Source organism: Seriola dumerili, unplaced genomic scaffold (genome assembly GCF_002260705.1).
Source record: "Seriola dumerili isolate Sdu_G_001 unplaced genomic scaffold, Sdu_1.0 BDQW01000337.1, whole genome shotgun sequence".
Lineage (NCBI taxonomy): Eukaryota > Metazoa > Chordata > Actinopteri > Carangiformes > Carangidae > Seriola > Seriola dumerili.
In genome coordinates, this window is record NW_019174592.1 from 445,625 (window position 1) to 468,360 (window position 22,736).

Here is a 22,736-nt window from a genome sequence, read left to right on the forward strand (position 1 = left end):
TAGGATGCGAGCATCAGCCAAGAGGAAATGGGATCAGTTTTATGGATACCAACCATTAGTGCAGAAATATTAGCACATCAGTATTGCTGTACATTTTAGCTTTGGCAATTAAGCTGTGTGGCCATACACAGCTCTGAAACGCCTCGGCTTTTGAATGGAAGCCAAGTTCAAAGACAAATGGAAGTGATTGCCTTGTGGCCTGGCCCGATGTTTGAGTTTCTCAGCAGGAGCAAAGAGTCGGGGATTTAGGAGAGAGAACACAAAACAGACTCGGCGTCTCCAAGGCTGGAAACAACATGGAGGACAGGGAGACAGCAGTGGGCTAAATATTTTTTTTCTGTTTCTTTCATCATCTCTCTAGCTCCCTCTCCAGTGACTTCCATCCAGGCGAAGGATATCACAAGACACACCATCTCACTGGCCTGGCAGCCACCGGATAGAGCCAACGGGGTCATCTTAGAGTATGAAGTCAAGTACTATGAGAAGGTGAGGGGTCCCATGGGAGTTGTAGTCTCTGCTGATGAAATATGATTGTTCCCTTTTCTCTCTGGCTCACCATTATCTCTTTTTCTCCTCAGGACCAAAATGAAAGAAGCTACCGAATAATCAAAACATCATCGAGGAACACCGACATCAAGGGCCTCACCCCCCTCACTTCCTACGTGTTCCACGTCCGCGCTCGCACAGCGGCGGGTTACGGGGAATTCAGCGGCCCGTTTGAGTTCATGACCAACTCCGGTGAGTTCAGGCACGCCGCCTCTACTGTGCTTCGCCTTAATGACATCAGCGCGCTGCAGAGCCAGAGAGAGGCTCGCTGCCAGTTCCATCACACCCTGTTTCTGCAAAATCCTGCTATGATAGCATCTTTTACGAGTTTGTCTCTTTCATTGTAGTCATTAATCAACATAGCTGTCATCTATAAAAGATAAATGATACTGTGCTCCAGCACCTGACTGGCAACTTGAGTAGCTTCCATTATTCAAGTTGCAGTGAGTCTCGGTGGACGCGCCAGCTAAGGTTCAACTTATATGGGTTTTTGAAGAATGATACCATTTCTGACATTTGAAGTCGGAAGCTGCTGATAGCTACTTTTTCTTTCTCGTTGGTGGCCTTTGATGTGAGCATGTTAAAGCCGAAAAATGAGTCTTCATTGTCTCCACCAGACACTGAAACATTATAAAACCCTATGATAACAATATTAACAAGCGCCTACGTGGGTGGACTCAGATCACAATTTCAAATTAGCCCCTGAAACCCCACTGACCTGCTGGTGGGTCAGTCATTACAGACACATGCTGTGAATTGTCAAAGCCAAGAGAACTTTATTTTAAATTCTAGCGGAGATCAAATTTCTGTTTGATGGACTGGAGCAGACACAAAAAACACAGAAACTTGGGACGTTGATTGAATATATTTAATACTGTAAGACTGACTCGAACAAGCTTAAAGCTACTTAAGGGAAAATAAAACGAAAACGGAGTTGGAATTAAATCAGGTGAAGAGACCAGACAGATAAGAATTCATCAGTACAATAATAATATGTTATTAAAGGTCCCATATTTTACACATTTTGATAAGGAGATATATTGTATTTGTAGTTTTAAGAACCAGAAATCATCTCAGTGTAGTTTTACATCTCCTCTCTCAGGCTTCTCTCTGGAGCTCTAGTAACAACAGGTTGGTGAGCCAATCAGAAGAGAGGAGGCTCTGACCCTCTCTTCTGATTGGCTCACTGTTTTTTGAGCGGTCGAATAAAAATAGAGCAGATTTCAGGTAAAAAACCCAGAGAAACTAAATCCTGCTAGGTTTGGATGGTGGGTCTAGGTGGGCGGGGCTTGGGGCTATGGCTAAGAGCGGTGACTGCTTTGTTGTGACATCACAAAGTCACAGAAGTCCTGACGGCTGGTTTTAAGGCTCAGTTTCTGAATATAGGTTGTGTGCATTAGTCTGTGGACTGAGGCTTTGATACTTTCATAGTATTAATATAGAACCTAGACCTGATCTATAATCAAACTACACATGGACAGAGACCTTTAGATCTACCTTTAGGGACCTTTAACAAAACATAAGCCATTATTACTATCTCTGATTTCCCTCTGTGAATATTATTCCACATGGCGTTGCTGTTGCTGACACGTGATGATATAAGGGGTTCCAGAGATGCTCTGGGGGCCCAGGTGTCCCCTTTTGTAATGTAGATAGAGACAGCGGCGCATGATAATGACACGGTCAAGCTCACTTCCTAATGGGCCGTCATTGTCTCTCAGTGGAGCATGCAAAGCAGTAGAATTTACAGGGGGGAGTTGTAAAATGGAGGACTAGGAAGCAAGGCAAAACAGTGTGTGTGTGTGTGTGTGTGTGTGTGTGTTGGAGAGGAGGGGAGAGATGGAAGAAGTGTGTGTGTGTGTGTGTGTGTATGTGGGGGGGGGGTGTCAATGACTTTGACAAACACAGAATCTACACTGCTCCTTCATGTGCGGCAACTCAATCAAGCGCAGTGATATTGACTTTGCTCTTTTGTCTCTGTCCAACCTTCCTCCCTTTTCTCTTTTCTCTCCCTCACTACCCCCCCCCCCCCCCCACCACCACCACCACCACCACCATCTTTTCCTCCCTTTTTCAACAGTCCCAGCTCCCATTATCGGCGATGGGGCCAACTCCACAGTGTTATTGGTGTCAGTGGTGGGCAGCGTGGTCCTCCTCATCATCCTCATCAGCGCTTTCGTCATCAGCCGAAGGTGAGATTTATCTATCTCTCTCTCTCTCTCTCTCTCTCTCTCTCTCTCTCTCTCTCTCTGTCCCTTCTGCTTCCTGTCTCTCCCTCTTTCCTCCCAGGTGAGGGATGTCTTGCTTAGCCACGGGAAAAGTAGCTGTCAGGCGATAGACGTCACTCAAAAACACTCACACACACACTCACACACACACACACACACACACACACACACACACACACTCAGCCAGAGCAGCTAGTGCAACTCGCTCACGTCGGATGAGTGATGACTCGCCACACCGGAGACGTGATTGACAGCTCCGACAGCTGAAGAGATGCAATCAGTGACCCCTCGCTCCCTGTCCTCTGCATCCATCCTCAGCTCCTCACATCCCTCCATCTCTCAGCTAGTGGCTGTAATCCTGGCCGCTAGTTATTTTCCCCCGCTGCGCCTTGCTGACTGCCGTGAAGAGAATGTGAGAGAGAGAGCGAGAGAAAAAAAAAAAGAGAGGGAGAGGGATAGGAGGGTGGACAATGAGATAAGCAGGCAATGAAAAGTAGGAGATAGAATACAGAGACTGAGACAGAGAGGCATCAGGTGGATTTGCAGTGACCCAATCTCAGGGTGTTAACCAGCGAGCAGGACAAAGCACCGTCACAGAGATGGGATTACATGCAGATGGGCCTTCCTCACCTCTGGGTGTTAACCACACTCCCCCTGTGTGTGTGTGTGTGTGTGTGTGTGTGTGTGTGTGTGTGTGCGCGTGTGTGTGTGCACATCCTTATGTGAAAAAAAAAGAGTATTGTTTTCATGCGTGTGGTGGTGCTGGGGGATGGGGAGTGTTAATGGGCTTGTGTGTTGATTCCTGTATGTGTGTATGTGCCTTTTATGAGCATCCGCTGATCCCTTTATGCGTGTGAGTGTGCCTCTTTATATATGGAAACCAAATCATTGTTTGCATGTGTGTATTGGTGCTGAGAATGATGGAGAGTGAAGGGGGCTGTTGTTTGTCTGTGTGTCTGTGTGTGTGTCCTCTCTTTTCCATGTGATTGCCTCTCTCTCCAGCCAAGCAGGTGGTTGTCTCTGCCTTTTTTATATGCATGTGACGGCCACTGTCATTGTGCTGCTGCAGCCATCCTGTGATTGTGGAATGGGGGGGGGGGGGGGGGGGTTTAGGGGGGGACTGTAATCACGTAGCCGTTTACCATCATTACACAACCATAGAGGAGGACAATGTCCCGCACATCTGGTCATTTCCACCACTGACCCAACACATCAATATAAGCACAGGTGTCAGGCTGCCTGAGGGATTCGGAGGGATTTAAGTGCATCTTGTCTCGGATTGATTTACAGCTTTTATACCCGCCGGCTTCTCCACTCCATGTTGTTGCTGTATGCTCAGTGCCCTTCAGAAACCATTAGTGCTGAAAGATATTTTATTTGCTTTAAAGTAAAAATATCACAATGTAAAGACAATCTTATTACGCATAAAACGTTGAAGTAAAAATGCAGCAAGTATCTTATATCCTGTAATAATAACTTAAGTATCAAAAATACTCACTATTTATAATGGCCCTTTTCATATTGTTGTACCAATATATATTATACCCTTTGATTATTGCAACTCATGCATTAACATGTAAGCAGCGTTCTGATGTTGAAGCTGATCAAGATGAAGCTGATTTGGACTTTAATTTATACACAGTTGTGTAGAACAATTCAAGCAATCGAACTCACGTGTGTTTTGTATGTAAAACCTTGATCTGCAAAGTAACTAGTTACTGTAACTGTTAATCAAATGGACTGAAAACTATATTTTCTTACTCTGTAATGTAGTGAAATTTAAACATAAAGGACTAAAATAGGGAGATACATCCGGCAGTTTACTTTATCGGCGAATATGAAACGTTTGTGAAGTAAATGATGCACTAGTAATTAAACGGTAGTTTGTCATGTTTGACTCACTTACTTCATATTTTAACTTAAAGGAGTCGTTTTGACATCTGGGTAAATACGCTTAAATATGCTTTTTTTTTACACTTTTATACAGATGAAACAAACAAGATTTTAATTAGTGCTTTAGATTTGATGGTACAATAACTATTTTTTTACCTTTGGTTAGAGCCAGACGAGCTGTTCCCATCTGTGTTTCCTGTCTTCATGTTAAACTAAGCGAACTGTGAGACAGAGCGGTGTCCGTCTTCTCATGTAAAACTTGGTCAGAGAGCAAATAAGTGTTTTTCCCAAAACTGTGTCTTTAAGGCTTTTATCTTCATAACAAAGAGCAAATACAAAGTGCCATCAAACTCTGATTAGAGTTAACATTCAAAACCAGTTTCTGCTCTCTGATAAATAATCATATTACACAGGAATATCAATGCTTCATCAGTAATCCGTGATTGTGTCGGCTCTTCACATAATTTAATTGATGTGTGAGTGGGTGTAGAAGTCTTGATTCAAGTTTTAATTAGGGATTATGGTGAAAATGACACTTGTGTTCCATTATCATTATAATTTTTTGTTTTTACATGAGATGCAGTTGAGGTGTTTCTTGTCCTGACTCACTCCCCCTGACCGTCCTGCTCTTTTTGCCCCCAGAAGGAGTAAGTACAGCAAGGCCAAGCAGGACTCTGATGAAGAAAAGCACTTACATCAAGGTAACTCACAGTCAACACTCGACACCTACACGCTCCATAATTGAAAAAACATTAGCGCTGTCAGGTGTGTTCATGTGCATGCACTTTAAACCGCAAATGAGGCCCATAAAACCAGGTGGGGGGAAAAACAAACTATTTTAAAGTTAATGTACTTGCATCTTAACGTGCTCCAAAAAAACCCTCATTATCAAGTCATCAGCATTGTTATTCACATCCCACAAAAATTTCAAGTTAATGAGCTCCATCTTCATTGAAGTCGGCCACAGTGACATGAAAAGCAGTGGAGTCAGAGTGTGAGGAGAAGGTATGGAGAGAAGAAAGGATTAGGAGGAGGAGGAGGAGGAGGAGGAGAAGAAGAGGCTCGGCAGAGGAAGGCAGTGTAGCCTGCAGCGTGATGGAAATAAAAAACAGATGGAGTTTAGTTGCCAGAATGAATTAACCTTCATTTTTCACTCCCTTCTTTCTTTCTTTTTTATTTTGTTTTTTTTTTTTACTTCCTTTCTTTCTTTCTTTCTTTCTTGCAAACTTCCTTTCCCAGGAGTGAGGATATACGTCGACCCCTTTACCTACGAGGACCCGAACCAAGCCGTGCGCGAGTTCGCCAAAGAGATCGACGCCTCCTGCATCAAGATCGAGAAAGTCATCGGCATCGGTGAGGAGACACATTTCCAGCGACCTCGGTTCAATCAGCCAGTTTTCATCACTTATTATGAACGCCGTGTTTTAGGGGAGATTCTGCAGTAAAGCGTACTTTGGATAAAAGCATCCACCTAATGGGATAATAGCATAGTTGGTATTCGTTTCCTGCAAATATTCTGCGGCCGGGATCCCTTTGTGTGGCTGTGTACGCTCTCGTGTGCACTCCTTCAGAACAAAAACCAGCATTTACCCAGACAATAACATTTGGTCTGCTTCTGGACAAGTCAATGAGGAAAAAAATAAAAAAATAAAAATCAGGGGAGGCTAAATATGTTGTCTGCGCTATTCCTGTGGCCAGAGAAAAGTCATCCAATGACAAAATAATAAAGAGAAAGAATCAATATCCATTTCCCCTCTCTCTCTGCACCAGTGGGTGAGGGGAGGAGGGGAGGGGAGAGAAAGGGATTAGAGACCCTGATCAATGTTTAAAGTGGACCCCTTCTAACCTGCACGCACACAACCACACACCCTCACCTGCTCCCCCCTTGATGTGATTTGTGGCCCGTGCACCGTAGTAGCTCGTGTGTGTGTTGTTGTTTCCAGGGGAGTTCGGCGAGGTCTGCAGCGGCCGCCTGAAGATGCCGGGCAAGAGGGAGATCTGCGTGGCCATCAAGACTCTGAAGGCCGGCTACACCGACAAGCAGAGGAGGGACTTCCTGTCCGAGGCCAGCATCATGGGCCAGTTCGACCACCCGAACATCATTCACCTGGAGGGCGTGGTCACCAAATGTAAGAGTCAAGCGTGCGGTTTTCTGGTTTTTTTGGTTTGTTTTTTTTTTTGTGGAGAAAAGGTGAAGGGTGAGAATTTATCTCTTTCCAAATGAGATGAAGAATATGATGCGGTGGATAATTATTTCGCATAATTATCTATTTAGGAGACAGGAAGTAATAACACTCAGCTCACACACACACACATTCACACACACAAAGACTGTAATATTATAATAACACAGAGAGGACATTCATTTCTGCCGTCCCCTTTCTCCCTTAAGCAAAAAACACTTAACAATAAATCATTACAAACTACGTCTGCGGTTTTAGGGTGACTTTGGAGAAGGGTGAGCGCAGGGACAAACCAAACCTTTTACCAGCCAAAGGTGTGTGTTTGTGTGCCGTTGTGTGTATCGCACGATTTAGTATATACAACTATTAATGTTGCATACGCTCCAGGATACCTGTAGTCGCACATGTACGCGCTTGTGTTTGTGCACATGTCCCATTCGGGGGAAATCCCCAGGTGGGCTCCTTCCAGATGGAAGGGGTCTTGGATTGGTGGGGAGGGGGAGGTGGAGTTAGAGGTACCAGGGCAGTTGAGGGGAGGGAGGGGGTCTAATGGGTCCAGGAACAGACCCTGTAGCGCAGCACCAGGCTCATTAATCATGGTGTCAGCCGTAAATGTGTTTGGGGTTAGGGAGCGATACCCTATCCCTCCTCTATCTGCTGCTGCATGGCCACAAAGCACCGGCCAAATCTCCCTCCCTCCCTCCCTCCCTCTGCCCTTGGCACTCTCTCCTCTCTGTCTCTCTCTCTACCTTTTACACCTTCCCCCGATGCTATTTGTTAGGCTCGAGGTATGTGTGTGTGTGTGTGTGTGTGTGTGTGTATGCATGCATGTATGTATGTGTGAATCTGGTGTACACACATGTTGGCGTCTGCGTGTCTTTGATTGTATACATGTGTGATGGCCAGTCTCAGCTCGGGTTAGATGGATGAAGTGCCTTAATGTGTCGTGACACAGCAGCCCGGCCCTATCTGTGCTAGATAACACTGTCTCTCTCACTCCTGTACACACACACACACACACACACACACACACACACACACACACACACATACACACTTAGCCCAGCCGGAGCTGAAAGTGAACAGCAGCACTGGCAGAATTGCTTATCACCTATCACACCTCTCACTGACCTCTCAGGCCTTGCAGAGCTGGAGTGAGAAAGACAGAGAAAAGGCCGACGGATGAACGGGGGGGGGGGTCGGACATGTGCGGCAGCCGGGGAAGGTGCAAATAGAGACGCGGGGAGAAGGCGACAGGGAGGCGGCGTGGAGCTGATGGATTAGAGGAAAGACAGAGAACAACAGCGGGAACGACGGAGAGAGAAAGCGGAGGGTGGTAGAACCACTGAACCGGAGGCTGGAGAAGAAAGAGACGGAGCGAGACGGAGCGAGAGAGATGAAGGAGAAGCAGATGAGCCACGCAGCAGTGACAGGAGCTGACATGAAAGGATGGCGAGCCAAAGCAAGAAGGGCATCGGATAAACTCCCACTCCACCTCCTTCCACTCTTAACTTTTGGAGAGCTTGACACAAGGTTTGGGCAAATTAGTCCTTCACACTTAAGTGTGTCAGTGGAATCTATTAAAAATCCATTATTTGAATTGCACTCCCCTCTCCATTACAATCAAGTTAAAAGGAATTCTCAATCTGGCCTCAGTTTGCTGGCATGTCCAACAGAGCCAATTAAGCCTTATTAATTATGGAGGAACTCCAAATAGGCACTAAAATACATAAATGTGCAAAAATCTCTCACTGAGGACTGCTGGCTGCGGTCCACCATCTTGAAGCCTGTATATACTTAATGTTTCTATCATGCTAGCGGGTAATTAAAATCTAGCCTCCATTAGAGCTCCGAATCAGACGTAATATGTTTAACGGCTGATTTCCATAAGAGCATGCTAATTTAGAAAAGATCCGCTTTTAAAAGCAGGATCTTTGTTCGCTGCGTACGTCAAGGACTCGAGAGCGTTCGCCCAACGTTCCCCCAGTATTGTCGCCCTGTTGCAGTTTGTCCCTTCCCCTGTTTTGTTGGCAGGTGATAATCGTCCCACTGGCGGGGCCCTTGCCCAGAGTTCATTGCCAAAGGCGGCAGGGCGTATTCAGTAAACAAGAAATTAGCATGCAAATGGTATGGGAGGAAGAGGGCGGGGCTGGGAAGGCGAGAGTTTAAGGTCGCAGGTCAGACGCTCCTCAGACTTGATTGGGGAGCTGTCAATCACCGGCGGCCCCGGGGCAGGGACGCGCAACAAAGGGAACAAAGATGGCTGACAAAGAGGGCCCCTGCTCTCCGCCAACTTTAACTTCACTTCCTCTTTTTCGTGGGGGGGGGGCATCGCCGGAGCGCCCCATAATTAATGGAGTGCCAATCACGCGGCGGGTAAGGCGGTGACTGACGGCCCCTTGGCATGGACCGAGGCCCGCTGTGGAGTGGTGGAACTTCACCTTGAAGACCTCAGCCGCCAACAGCTCGGCTGGCTGTCCGCTGCTTCGGGCGCTCTGCCGGAGCGCCCCAGAGAATCTGCACAACCTCCCCTCAAGGCGTTAGGTTTAAGTCAGCACTTCTCTTCAGCACAATGAGATTTTAAGTCCACCTTAACTGTGCCACTTGAAATGGAACGCAAAGAACAGCGCGGTCCTAGGAGGAATTTGTGGCGGCACTTTTCGGCATGTGTTGTTGCCATGGCTGGTTAGACACCAGCTTGCTGCCGTTTTGGGACAAAAACAAGTCACCCTCCCTTCCTTTCCCTTCCCTTTCTTCTTCTCTCTCTCTCTCTCTCTTTCTCTCTCCTCCTCTCCTCATCCCCCCTCATCCTAAGAGACAAAGACAGACAGAGACCCACCAGGGAATGTCCACCCTCCCCGCCGCCTGCCCCGGCTCAGATAAAGACACAGACGCTCCCCCAAGAGAGACGGAGAGGGGAAGACAGAGGGATGGGGTGAAAAAGGCCGGAGAGGGAGGGGCGGGGCATGGGGAGAAAAGAGAGCGAGAGAGAGAGAGCGTCGGAGCGAGGTAGGAAAAAAAAGAAAGAAAAAGAAAGCAATAAAGAGCAACTAGCAGGAGAGTGACAGATGCGTCTAAAGTTGGCAGAGGAGACAGAGGGCAAAGGGACAGTGACTGACATAAATAGCGAGTCAGAAGGATTCTGGGTGGGTGACTGTGATGAGCCTTTGGATAAGGCGTCCAACATCACTTTGTATTTGCATAAACACAAGATGGTGATGGTGTGTGTGTGTGTGTGTTCGTGTGTGTGTGTGTGTACTGGATACTTGTTGAAGATGCCTTTGCATGTGCAGGGAAGAGAAGGGGGACGTCAGGGCAACCGTAACTCTGAGCTAATTAAATCACTACGGGACAGAGATGGATGGTCTAATACACACAGACACACACACACACACACACACACACACACACACACACACACACACACACACACACACACACACACACACATTCCCTCGAGAACCTTCCTGCTGTGTCGGGCTGTGATGTGCATCGTTTACCTCTATAATCATCTGCCTTTCATTCCCCCCCCCACCCTCTCTCTAGGTAAGCCAGTGATGATTATCACAGAGTACATGGAAAATGGATCGCTGGATGCATTCCTGCGGGTCAGTCATGCGTTTCTTTCGTGTGTGTGTGTGTGTGTGTGTGTGTGTGTGTGTGTGTCCGTGAGCGTGCGATACGACTGTAGCCAGCTGATCCCTTCTTATCTCTGTAATGTCATCCACCAAAATTACAAGCGTTTGTTCACAAACATTCGCCCTAATCTTGATCGACTTACCGTTTTTCCGACAAGGAAGTGGGCGGAGGTTTGTTCCCAGGATCCACTGCACTTTCTGGTTGCAGATGATGCTTCGTGACTTTATGCAGTAAATGCACAAACAAGTAGAGCTGGGAAAGTTGTGTCGGGCTCAGTCCTGCAGAAACAGCAACTTGTTGCACACAACAAATCATGTTTGAAGATGTGTTTTCAGGATTTGCATATTCCTCTAAACAGTTAATAAATGCTTTACATCAGTGGTTCTCAAACCTTTTCACACCATGGACCCCTTAACTCACAAATTACACCACAGACCCCCATCTGATCTTTATTATTACAGAAAGGGTTTGAAACCCACGACAACAATATTCTGTCATTGTGTTACTTACGGATGCAATTACAGTGAAAATAAACGATTCCCCTTTTTGTTGGGGAACGCCCTCAGGACCCTTTGACCCCCCTCTGAGAACCATCACACTAGAAGGATTTGTTCATGTGTTTAATCATGCGGCTACGTTACACTGTCAAGAATCCCTCAGCTGTTTATACAAGAGGACTAATTAGTGACAACACGCTCATGTTACATGTATGTAACAGAATCATTTGTTTACAGATGACGTTACGTTTTGGTGTTGTCGTGTGTTATTGTGTGTTTATTTAGTGTTTTTAGTGTTAGAGACTTGAATCCAATATGGAGCATTTCCAGATCATTTAAACTGAAACAGAGTTGACTCATTAAAAGTGAACAGTAATGGGAAACTTACCAGTAAAACCAATGAGTCAGTGAAGTTATTGCAGTTGTTAACCACAATCCAAAACATTTAAAACACAAGTCGGATTATACGGTGAAACTTTGTCTTCTCTCCCGCAGAAGAACGACGGGCGCTTCACCGTCATCCAGCTGGTCGGCATCCTGCGTGGCATCGCGTCGGGCATGAAGTACCTGTCAGACATGAGCTACGTCCACCGCGACCTCGCCGCTCGCAACATCCTGGTCAACAGCAACCTGGTGTGCAAGGTGTCCGACTTCGGCATGTCCCGGGTGCTGGAGGACGACCCCGAGGCTGCATACACCACCAGGGTGAGTGTGTGTGTGTGTGTGTGTGTGTGTGTGGGCGAGCATGTGTCAGCGGCCTGTCTGCGTGTCACCTTACTTGTCGACTTTGTCAGGTTTCATTAATCAGCCCATCTTTCAATTACAGGGAGGGAAGATCCCCATCCGCTGGACGGCCCCAGAGGCCATCGCTTACAGGAAGTTCACCTCGGCCAGCGACGTGTGGAGCTACGGCATCGTCATGTGGGAGGTGATGTCATACGGCGAGCGGCCATACTGGGACATGAGCAACCAAGACGTAAGTCTACAGACAGTCATAAATAATATACAGCCTTAATTAGTGTGTGATATTAGAGCTGAAACAATAATTCCCAGCTTCATGTTTACTGTCAAACATTTTTAAAAGATACTTCATCATTTTAACTTGGTTATTTAATCAAATTACCTGCAGGGGTGATAAAATACCAGCAGAACGTTCCCTCTTCTCATTACACACTGAATGCACATTTCCAGTGCCACTAATGATGATAAAGCATTTAATTTATGCATAAAACCAAATGTCTTGTGTAGGTGGCTAAAGTACGGTGATTAAAAATCACGTTAAGGGTTTAAAAATAGAGGAAAAAAAACGACACAGCTTTAATCAAACTGCCTCCAGTTTTTATTACAGCTTGACTCTCTCCAGATGAACTGAGGAACAGAGTGACTCACAGCAAACACTGATCTGCCGTTTAGGTAATCAAGGCTATTGATGAGGGCTATCGGCTGCCACCGCCTATGGACTGCCCCGTGGCGCTCCACCAGCTCATGCTGGACTGCTGGCAGAGAGAGAGGGCCGACCGGCCAAAGTTTGGACAGATCGTCAACATGCTGGACAAGCTGATCCGCAACCCCAACACTCTGAAGAGGACCGGGGGAGAGACCGCAGTCAGGTGAGAGGGCAGAACTGAGACACGCGCAAAATACATGTGCTGTTCAGATGATTTGTAGATGTACATCCTTATCCGTCCATGCACATGCAGTGTGAGCATACGTTTACATGTGAACACACAAACAGACAGATTTTAGGAAGCACATTCTAGCTCGGTGCTTCCCAACCGAGATAACTATGAGGGATCTTAAGATTGTTTACAGGAGAGTAACAAGAAGAAAAAACATATTTTCTCTTACTCAGATAAGATTTATTTTTTCATCTCTTAGACCTTTAATCTTTGTCATTTTTTTGGTGAATAACTAGATCGTTTTAGCTCCGCAGGCCTGTAAATATATTAAACAGATCCTTTCACAAGATATTGCTTTGGTCCTGAACAATAAAAGGTTTTGAACCACAATTCTAGAAGAAAAAGTTTGGAAACTTGATGCATTTTTCAAAGTAAGATCACATCAGTTTATTCAAAATTCTTCACAACTCTTCAACTTAATTTCACATATTAACTGTATCTCAAACTAAGCTAAAAATAACACTAAAATAATAAAACCAGAGAGAAGCAATATGGCTTCCAACAACACCAAATGGTCCAAGCGTCTTAAAAATTATAGAAAAGTTGTGGAATTTCACATTAAGTTCACACTGACAACCAGCAAATGTGTCGTGTTAAAAAGTGAATGTGCCTAAACACACATTGACTCAAATGCTGAACTCACAGGCTCACACTATATGCTGCTTAAATACTGTAAAACGTATTACATAGGCAATGTTCTGCCTCTGAAACCGACACACACACACACACACAGTCTTCTCTTCTCCCGCTGGTATTTACATTCACCATTAAACATTATCTACCAGCACCGTGTGGCTCTTTTCAGCACAAACACCTTCCATAATGGATTTCTCTGCAAACCAGCTTTAATGGTGCCGCACACTCAGGAATGCAGCCGCTCCAACAGCGGAGGAGAATTACGACGTAACGCAGAGTAAAAAAACAAACATGACCCTGCAGCTCCAGCACCATTACTCTCGAGTGGCTAAACGTGTTAAGAATGACCTATGCGTGTTTACAGACTCGACGCGAGGCCGGCGGGAGTCTGTTTCGAGTTTTAACGAGTGTGTGAGCGCACGCAAACGTGGGCGCGCAAGCGTGCACGCGCTCACCTAATGGGACACAGTGAGAGCGAGAGGGGAGAGCCCTTGTGGAGTAATTAGCAGAACTGCATCCTATAAATGCAGCTTTTACAGTTACAAGAGAGAGGGGGGAGAGTGGAGTGTGTGTGTGTGTGTGTGTGTGTGTGTGTGTGTGTGTGTGTGTGTGTGTGTGAAGGGATTGCTATGCATAAGGCTCTCCACCTACTGAGTAGAGGTGACTTCTTCTTAAAGAGTCTGACATCCTGTTCTCAAAGTTCAAATCAACATCTTCTAAAGCTGAAGAGAGGCAGTGTGAGTGTGAGAGAGTCACCGGAGCGGGACGAGACCGCCACCGACTCAGACTCAGACTCGCTCTTCGTGTGAATGTTTCATGGCCGACGGCGCCGCGGCACAAAGGAAGGAAAGACATGAAAAAAAGAAGTGTAAAAAAAAAAAGGATGGAGGTAAAATCTGCTGATGAATATCTGAACGGGAGGAGGAACTCCACCGGGTGGTAAAACTCACCACACTGTGACCTGGTTGGGTGTTTTCTGTAAAATAAGGTTTAACTAACTGTGGCGGTCACACCCCGGAGGAACTGTGTTTGACTTGGCTCCGTTTCTGGTAGGACCCACAAAACAGGGACACAAGGAGGGAAAGGGCAGAGAGAAATGTAGCATGGTGCGTTTTACAGCGTGTGGGTAGATCTCTGTCAACACACAAGGTGTGTGTGTGTGCGTCATGGCGTCCGATACCACACTACAGCGCCGTAGTCCGATTAGTCCAGCAGTGCTGCGGTTGCTGTAGTTATGAGTCAGTGGCGTTCCCGACTGTGTAACAGAGCAGATCATTACCTTTCCAGTCCGAGCACTTTAACAGAATGTAACTTTTATTGTCTTATTTGCACAGACAGTTGCACACATCGTGGTTTTTGTGCAAACGCTTCAAGCGCCAAACCACACCGAAAGTTTGAGATGACATCCACAGAACCAGAAGAGTTCACCAAATTAATTCTTCTCTCTCCTCCACCCACAGTCGGCCCAACACCACCCTGCTGGAGCCAGGGAGCCCCGAGGCGTCCTCGGCCGTGGGCACAGTGGAGGACTGGCTGCAGGCCATCGGCATGGAGAGATACTGCGACAACTTCACCGCCGCCGGCTACACCACTCCAGAGGCTGTGGTCCACATGACACAAGAGTGAGTAGGAAGGGGAGACTGAGAGAGAGAGGAAGTGAGAAAGTAAGGGAAAGATGGGAATGGAAGAAGGTGCAAGCAAAAAACATTTTTTTCATTTTTATAGCGAGTGCATTGTGTGAACAGAGAGGCATAACAGCATTTTTTAACCGTATTCTCACTTTACACTTTTAGAACTGACAGTAAAAGGCAGCGTGAAGCAGATCGCTGCACCAATTCTGAGAAAATGACTCGAGATCATTCCAGAAAATTGATGCACATACTTAAAGTTAATGTCCTGAATTATTCACTTGTTTTAAGAAGAATAAGACTCAAGAGTTTTACAAATGTACCAGTACTAAGAAAAGGATCTGCTTTATCCCTTGAAAGACATTAAATATTTTACTTACTTGACAGTATTTGAATTTACTTATAGTGATTTATGACTAAGACCTTTTAAAGACATGATCACAAAACAAGAAATTAAGTCTTTACACAAGACTTTTTTTGAAGACTTGGATTATATTTTAATGGCTTTATGATTTTGAAATAAAATGAAAAATATTCTTCGCTCCTCAAACAAAGTTATAAAGTTGATTCACTTCCTTGCAGAGAGTGAAAGATCGATACCACTCTCTCATATCTGCATCTCTCATAAATGTACCGCTGGATTCAGCAGCCACTTAGCTTAGCTTAACATTAATAATGCAAACAGGGAAACAGCTAGCTAGCCGGGCTTTGTCAGAAAGGTAAAAAAAAAAAAATCTGCCAAGCAGCACCTGTAAGTTTAATTACTGAACATGTTGTATCTCATTTCTTTAATTCATACATGAACAGAAATTTAAAAATGACAGGTTGAGGTTTTTACAGGGGGTTTTTAGCTCTGCTTCAAAAGGCTAAGCTAAGCTAAGCTAAACTCTTCCCCTAAAATAATTCCAGCATGTAGCAAGCTGTTTCTCCCTGCTTTAAGTCTTTAGCTAACATAAGCTAAGCTAAGCTAAACTAAGCTAAGCCTGTTGGCTTCATATGTGGCCTACAGATATATGAGTGGTATCAATCTTCTCATTTCAGTCACAGAAAGCATAAACATGATAAACTATTATGATTAGACCAGAATCGATGCAAAGTACATGTGTGTTAAATGTCTCTCCGTCTCTGTCACTTGTCTGTATTATTTTCATTCTTCACGTATTGAGATTACAGGATCAGGCTCGCCGCGTTGGCAAGTGAAATTCCTCAGACAGCAGTTAAACTGTCGGGCTCGTTTCCACTGGAAGGCTGTAAAATTCATCATGTGTATCAGGCCTTCGTGTGTTTGTTATTGTTGTCCTCGCTCCTAAAAAGGCCTCTCCCCCCCCCCCCTCGTCTTTTTCAGGGACATGGCTCGCATAGGTATCTCCTCGGCAGCACACCAGAACAAGATCCTGACCAGCGTCCAGGGAATGCTGTCCCAAATGCAACAGATGCAAGGCAGAATGGTTCCCGTCTGAGAGATTTTAAAACAAAGGCAAAAAGGAAAAGGAAGCAAAGCGACTTCGTTTCTTATGAAAAAAATAAATAAATAACAAAAAAGATTAAATATTAAAAAAAAAAAAAAGAGACAAATAAACTATGAAGAAATAGTTTACCTCATCCATGCACTTTAAATTGGATCTAAAAGAAAAGAAGACGTTGATGAAGAAGAAAAAAAAAAAGTGGTGAAAATGGCACTTTTTAAAAAAATCAGACCTTTACCTTGCCCTTTTTTTTTTTGTTGTTGTTTTGGAGAAAGGGGCGCTTCTGTCTGCAGCATTTATGGATAGATGAAGGGATGGCTGGAAAAATGCTTCCAAGAGGCCAATCTGGAGTGCCTTTAACGGTCTGGAAAGGAAAAGCGAGGAAGAGGGGGAACCATACCTTTCTTGCTCTTCTTCGGGCAGAGTGTTGTTTCTGGAACTTTCTTTCTGGAATAATCCGCAGAGCAGATGATTTTGTTTTTTTTTTTGTTGTTTTTTTTTTTGATTTCCCGTGACTGTGTTTATTGTACATGAATTGTTTCTGTGGGACTCGCAGGCTGCCCCGGCCGTCATTGTTCTGTCTCTCAGCTGGATCTGTTTGGTATCTCACAGACAAAATGGAGGATCGTCCAAACAGTGAATCTCTGAGAGGTTGAGGGTTGGATTCTGAGGGGAGATGGCGGCGCAGCGAGGGCTTATTTTGAGGCGCTTCTTGTTGTTTTTTGCTCAGTTCTGGCCTTGTTTTTCTCCCAGAACGCTGTATTTTGTTGCCCTCAGGACGTTGCTGAGAATGTCTTTGATCTTCCAGAGGAGCCTTCCCACTCCCCTGTCTTCCCAAAAACGCTCTCCCACACCTCAGATAAACACACAATTTGGATTCTTCCATTCATCTCCCCCGTCTGAATCGAAGCTCCCACCCCTGCGTCGCTGCGGGACCCTCCATCTCTTCCTCACCACTTTTGATAGACAGCTGTTTGAACCAGTTGGAATTTATTGGCAGGATTTATTCGGACAAAGGGATGCAACAGAGGCAGTATGGATGCAGAGTCAATTGGAATCATCAGCATTGTCATCGCCAAGAAAACACGCTCACCTGTGCTCCAACCGTCATCAAGGTGAGGATCAATATATTCTTTTTGTTACCTAGACTCAGCACAAAAACAGCCCCATTAAAACCCAACAAATAAAGCTATTGGATTAAACCTCCTGTTATTATTGCAGCATGCTTCCAATATCAAGTACGTCTAGCCACCAAAAGCCTCGAAGACTCATTAGACCCCCACACCCCCCACCCCCCTCTCTCATCACGGGCCCCTCAGCTCCAGAAACTGTGTTAATTAACAAGCAGGTTGCGCCACCGCAGGCAGCCAGAGCAGATCAATAGCCACTGGTCTGTGATCAGTCTGCGTTCCTGATGCCGCCGGCATCTTAATGAGAAGAATTAATCAGTCGCTGACTCCCAGTCAGCCGATCAGAGCCCACCAGAGCTCAGGAACACTTTCCAGGGAAGGAGAGGAGGTGCGACTCTCGGGTGCAACTTTCTCCTGAGTGAACGCACCAATATGTTGCCATGGTACCAGGAGGGTCTTAACGGAGGCTCTTGATTAATTTTAGTATATCAGATACAACAGATTTATCCTTTGAACAGATTTTTTTTAATTTTCTAAGTAGAAGGAAAATAATTTGTGCACATAAATTAACACAAGTTAACGAAGCCTGGATTTAGCTTACTCCACAAGTTCAAGACAAAACTCACTCACTTACATAATCACTTAAACTGATGTGACGGCATTGATTTATTTGATTTTCCTCATGTTCTCAGTTGTCAGTTTATTAGGTACACCTACCTAACACTTATCCAGTCTAATACAACATCCCTGCAATCAACGCTACTTCCTTGAAGTTTGTAATGTTCAGTTTTTGTTGTTTAAAGATGTTGAAATGTCATTTTCTGGCCATTTCAGAGGATGTAGTCAGGAAGCCGTGGAGCAGTGGTGGCAGCTAACAATTATTCACATTCATCTGCCTGACTAAGCATTTTCTCGAGTCATCGCATTGTCTATAAAATGTCAGAAAATAGTGAAAATGTGTTATAATTATTCCGATATATATAGTTTTCTATCATATATGCATCAAATCAAATCCCCAAATGACCTAAAACCATTTTTTTGCAGTATATTAGAATTTACTTTACAAAAAATGCCGTACAAGGCTTCTATTGAACATGAAAGCAAATCTATAATAGATACTGAAAGTTAATGGGCTCTAATTCATCAATACTCCTGCCTGAACAGTGTTGAAGGATTACTTCGGTTGGCATGAGACAAAAGCATGGTGCGGTTGCGCTGGCTGTTGACTCCGTACATGGAGTAATCATCTAACACACACGCTCAATAAATTGTCTATTGTCGTGCTTTTGATGTGTGCCAGTAAGTCAAGGGCATGTTTCATATATTATGTACACACAGCAGCATGTGGTGCACACAAGTTAATGCCGCCGCTGCCACGAAATCCATATTTTCCCCCTGAAGTGCGGCCGCTCGCGCTCTCCGGATGCCCTGGCTTTGGCACTCGATTGTGTTCAGCGGATGAGTCGAATGTTCCATCGAGCCGGAGCTGCAGAGCAGTGTTGCCGGTCTGGATGCCAAGCTAAAATTGTTTATATTCAAAACCACCATGACTGATGCAGCCTCTCTTTTCCTCCCCACCCCACCCCCCACCCCTCTTCTCTTTCTCCCCCAGCTGCTGCCGTCCATCATAAACAGGATCCCGGCCTCGCTCGCCACGACCAGAATTCTTCCTCTTTGTCTTCCTCCTCCTGCTCCCCTTCCCCGCCCTCCTTCCTCCACCTCCTCCTTGGAGCCTCCTCTGACACTGAGATGACAAATCCATCCCCAAGCGTCTGGGACATCCGCCGTCACAACACGTCGACTTGACAAACTAGCCACCGTCTGCTTGTGGCCATCCAGCAATGTACTGGAATTTACTATGAATGATTTAACAGCATAAAAAAGAGACAATAAGAAGAATGTAATATAATCAAGAAGCCCTGCTCCAGCGGATAATGTGCTTTTATTTTGAAGGTTTCAAATTTTTTTTGTGATTTTTATTTTTAATTTTTTATTGCTTAATTCTGTTTGCATGTAAAGTAACAAGCGTTTGATTTGAGCGTGCGAAAGCTATGATGTGTGTGAGTGTGTGTGTGTGTGTGTGTGTGTGTGTGTGTGTGTGTGTGTGTGTCTAGCTGTATGAGTGAAAAGGTCTTTGAAGTACTATCAGTAATCGTGTCTGTTCTCATGCCACTGTGGAGGAGGAGGAGATAACAGAGTTGTATTGTTTTTGATATATAAAAAAAAAAAAAAGGAAAACCCTGGACTTTTTTTTTTTTTTCTTTGCTTTCGTGTTGTCTAAAAAAAAAACAAAAAAAAACTTAAAAACAAAAACAAAAAAACAATGTAAGGTGTGTTTGCTCCCGTCGTGCAAACTCTACTCAGCCACAGCATTTACTGAACAGCTTTCTGGAATACAAAACCAGTTCTGCTTTGGCAAATGGACACACGGAGACACAGACCAGAGTGACTGAAACCCTCCTGTGCATACAACCCCTCCCCCCCCCCATCAAGTTTGGACTCTCCGAGCTCATGACAAGTCAAGGAGGAAGTGTTGGAGCCATCTCTCTGTTGAAGGTTGGAAAACGACGCACCTGTACACAACAAAAAGGATCACAGACGTAAGGAAGAAGGTGTTCGAGAAGGGAAAACTGTTGGTTATTTTTTATTTTTCCAGAGCACATCATACAGCTACAGGTTTTACCCAATGGACTATATTCCTTTTGTTCCTTTTATCTCTTTAAACTATACTTATGTGAATGTTTTTGAACTCGCAAGTGACGCTTCATATAATTCAAAAAAACACCTCCGCCCTTAATACAGCTCTACTGCTCTTTCCTGTTTTGGCAATGCGTTTTTTTTTTTTTTTTTTGTTTGTTTTCTTTTTAGTTTTTTTTTTGGGTTTTATCTTTCGATTAAAAAAGGACCTGTTTGGAAATATGCAAGACATGTTGGGAAGGAGATGGAAACCAGAATGTACTGTAAAATACTTTTTTCCTTTACTTAAATGTCGGAAGATTTGAAAAAAAGAAAAAAAAATTAACAAGTCGCCAGAGTTAATGTTTGTCATTGTATGCCTTCCGATGCCATATGATCTAGCCATGTAGATCTAACATTCTCTCAATCTTTTTTTGTACTTTTTTTTTTTGACATGATCATGAATTTTTTGTTTTTCTTTGCCTTGTTTTTTTTGTTTTATTTTGGGTTTTTTTTTTTTTGTCAAGGAGCTCTAGGTACATGTAACTTATGTCATTTATTTATGTCCTTTTATATCTAGTTTGTAAAATAATAGCCTAAAGTGAAGAAAATAAAGGGGTGCCAAAGTGCATTCTTATTAAAGTAGAAACCATATGACAATCTCCCTGCCTCTCATTCACACACACACACACACACACACACACACACACACACACACACACACACACACTGCAGCGTCTGATGCAAAGGCCATCAGCAGTTTCATCAGTTATTGCAGTCATTATGTCTGCAGAGGAGAGCTGATTACCCAACTCTTATGCATTGATTACTGCATTATATGATTGCATATAATGGAGGGGTTATGTAACAGAAGGAAGAGGCCAAGGTAGCACATCAAGCAGTTTCTTGGCCTTGTTTTTGCTTAAACACACTCACACACACAAAAGAAAAAAAAAGGCCGGTGTGTTGGCAGTTTGTCTCCACTACAGCACGTGTTCAGCAGATATCATGACGCTGGACTCCAGGACTTGGCCCTCAGCTCCTCTCAGGCCTTCAGGCAGCAGCGAGCGGCACTCAGTTGGCATGGTGCGTGTGTGTGTGTGTGGATTCGTGTGTATGTTTAATCAGAACAACATCTGCTTCCTGCACTCATTTCCAGCTGCGATAAACCGCTGATTGTCCTGAGTCTTTGATAAGGGCCTGGGAGAGACGGGGGTAAGAAGGGGGAAGAGAAAGGACAGTTTTAGAAACGGAGCTCAGGTGAACGTCGAGCCAAATGGCATTTTTACACGTGTCCTGAGAAGTGACCAGCACAAGGCATGCATACATTAAAAGCTCTTGAGTTTTGCTGGGGGAGATGTTTATCAGGCCTCGGAGGGAAAGTGTGCCTCCTTCGCAGATTGCTGGCAAGCGTAGGAGGGAAGATTAGTTAGGCTGAGTGACCTGCCCTAAACTCAAATTTGGCTTTTGGTAAAGTAGTTTTATTGGTAAATAATAAAAAATGGAAACAGTAGCTTGACAAATAAATCTTGTCTGTGAAGCATGAATGTCTGTACAAACTTTTGTGCCAGCACATCTTGTAGATATCAAGGTATTTCACTGAATATCTAAAAACTTTGACGTGGTAAATGCAGCCACGGCTGCAAAACAAGAAGGTAGAAAAAAACAAGACGCAAGAAAAAAAAACCCAGACAGTTTGAGAGTTTTCGAGTGCAGGTCACATGGAAAGGAAAAACTGGCTGTCTGCTGGATGAGGCTCACCGAAGAAAGTTGAGTCATGTTGAGAGTTCAGGTAATGGCCATGATTCAGCTGGAAAGTTGCCGCTCTCTTCAACGCTAGGATGAAATCAGATCAATCTGACAACTCTGTCAGTGAAGCCTATCTTTTTACTTCAGTTTCAGCCCAAGAAAACCGTCTCCAAGGTATTCAAGCCTGCGATTGGTTCCATGGGAAGAACTAAAACGCAGATGGCTGAAGTATTTGGATTATTGTTGAGTGCATCTACTTCAGATTTACAATACAAGTCCAAAGAAGCATTTTTAATGTGGCCTATGCTCGACTTGATTTCCAGGAGTTACATCCAGAGGAATCCAGGGGTCACAAAGCTGACAGTTCTGCAGATCATGTTTTACTTCCACTGCCAACATTCAGGGTCAATCCTGAAAGAAACATTAATCATTCTGTAGGTGCCATGATATTGCTGTATATATTTTCTTGCAAGGGCATAGGTTTGGTCTCAACAGTGGTAGGGACGCAACAACCCTGCCACCCCTCCAAAACAAAGACACAATTACAATGACTTTGTAATGCTGTCTACCAAAAAGTTTATTAACATATAAGATCTGAATTCACTTTCAGGAATGCCTATATGCAAATGTAATATATGTGCATGTTGTTTCCATGTATATAATATATGTATATATAACATAAAATCATATATGTGTATACAGTATAGCCTTTATATACAAAAATTACATGTGAAATCTGTTGCAAATTGGAACAATATCATATATTCACATATGTCTAGCTAAAAG

General features: G+C 44.4%; 2 protein-coding genes across 2 annotated transcripts in view; both read left to right on the top strand.

Moving 5' to 3' along the window:
- epha4 (EPH receptor A4) overlaps positions 1–16,394 on the top strand; it is a 65,939-nt gene extending 49,545 nt beyond the window's left edge. Inside the window, exons 6-17 of the mRNA XM_022760438.1 lie at positions 362–486; positions 579–738; positions 2,627–2,738; positions 5,310–5,368; positions 5,907–6,020; positions 6,611–6,796; positions 10,397–10,458; positions 11,482–11,691; positions 11,813–11,962; positions 12,400–12,596; positions 14,762–14,923; positions 16,275–16,394. Coding sequence (XP_022616159.1) covers positions 362–486; positions 579–738; positions 2,627–2,738; positions 5,310–5,368; positions 5,907–6,020; positions 6,611–6,796; positions 10,397–10,458; positions 11,482–11,691; positions 11,813–11,962; positions 12,400–12,596; positions 14,762–14,923; positions 16,275–16,389 — 1,652 coding nt within the window. The 3' untranslated portion in view covers positions 16,390–16,394. The remainder of the gene's footprint in view (positions 1–361; positions 487–578; positions 739–2,626; positions 2,739–5,309; positions 5,369–5,906; positions 6,021–6,610; positions 6,797–10,396; positions 10,459–11,481; positions 11,692–11,812; positions 11,963–12,399; positions 12,597–14,761; positions 14,924–16,274) is intronic.
- Positions 16,395–16,975: 581 nt separating this feature from the next.
- On the top strand, positions 16,976–19,703 carry LOC111232863. Its single transcript, XM_022760537.1, has 2 exons — positions 16,976–17,510; positions 19,138–19,703. Exons 1-2 carry the CDS (start codon positions 17,072–17,074, stop codon positions 19,329–19,331), a joined length of 633 nt encoding a protein of 210 aa, XP_022616258.1. The 5' UTR covers positions 16,976–17,071; the 3' UTR covers positions 19,332–19,703.
- The last annotated feature ends 3,033 nt before the right edge of the window (positions 19,704–22,736 follow it).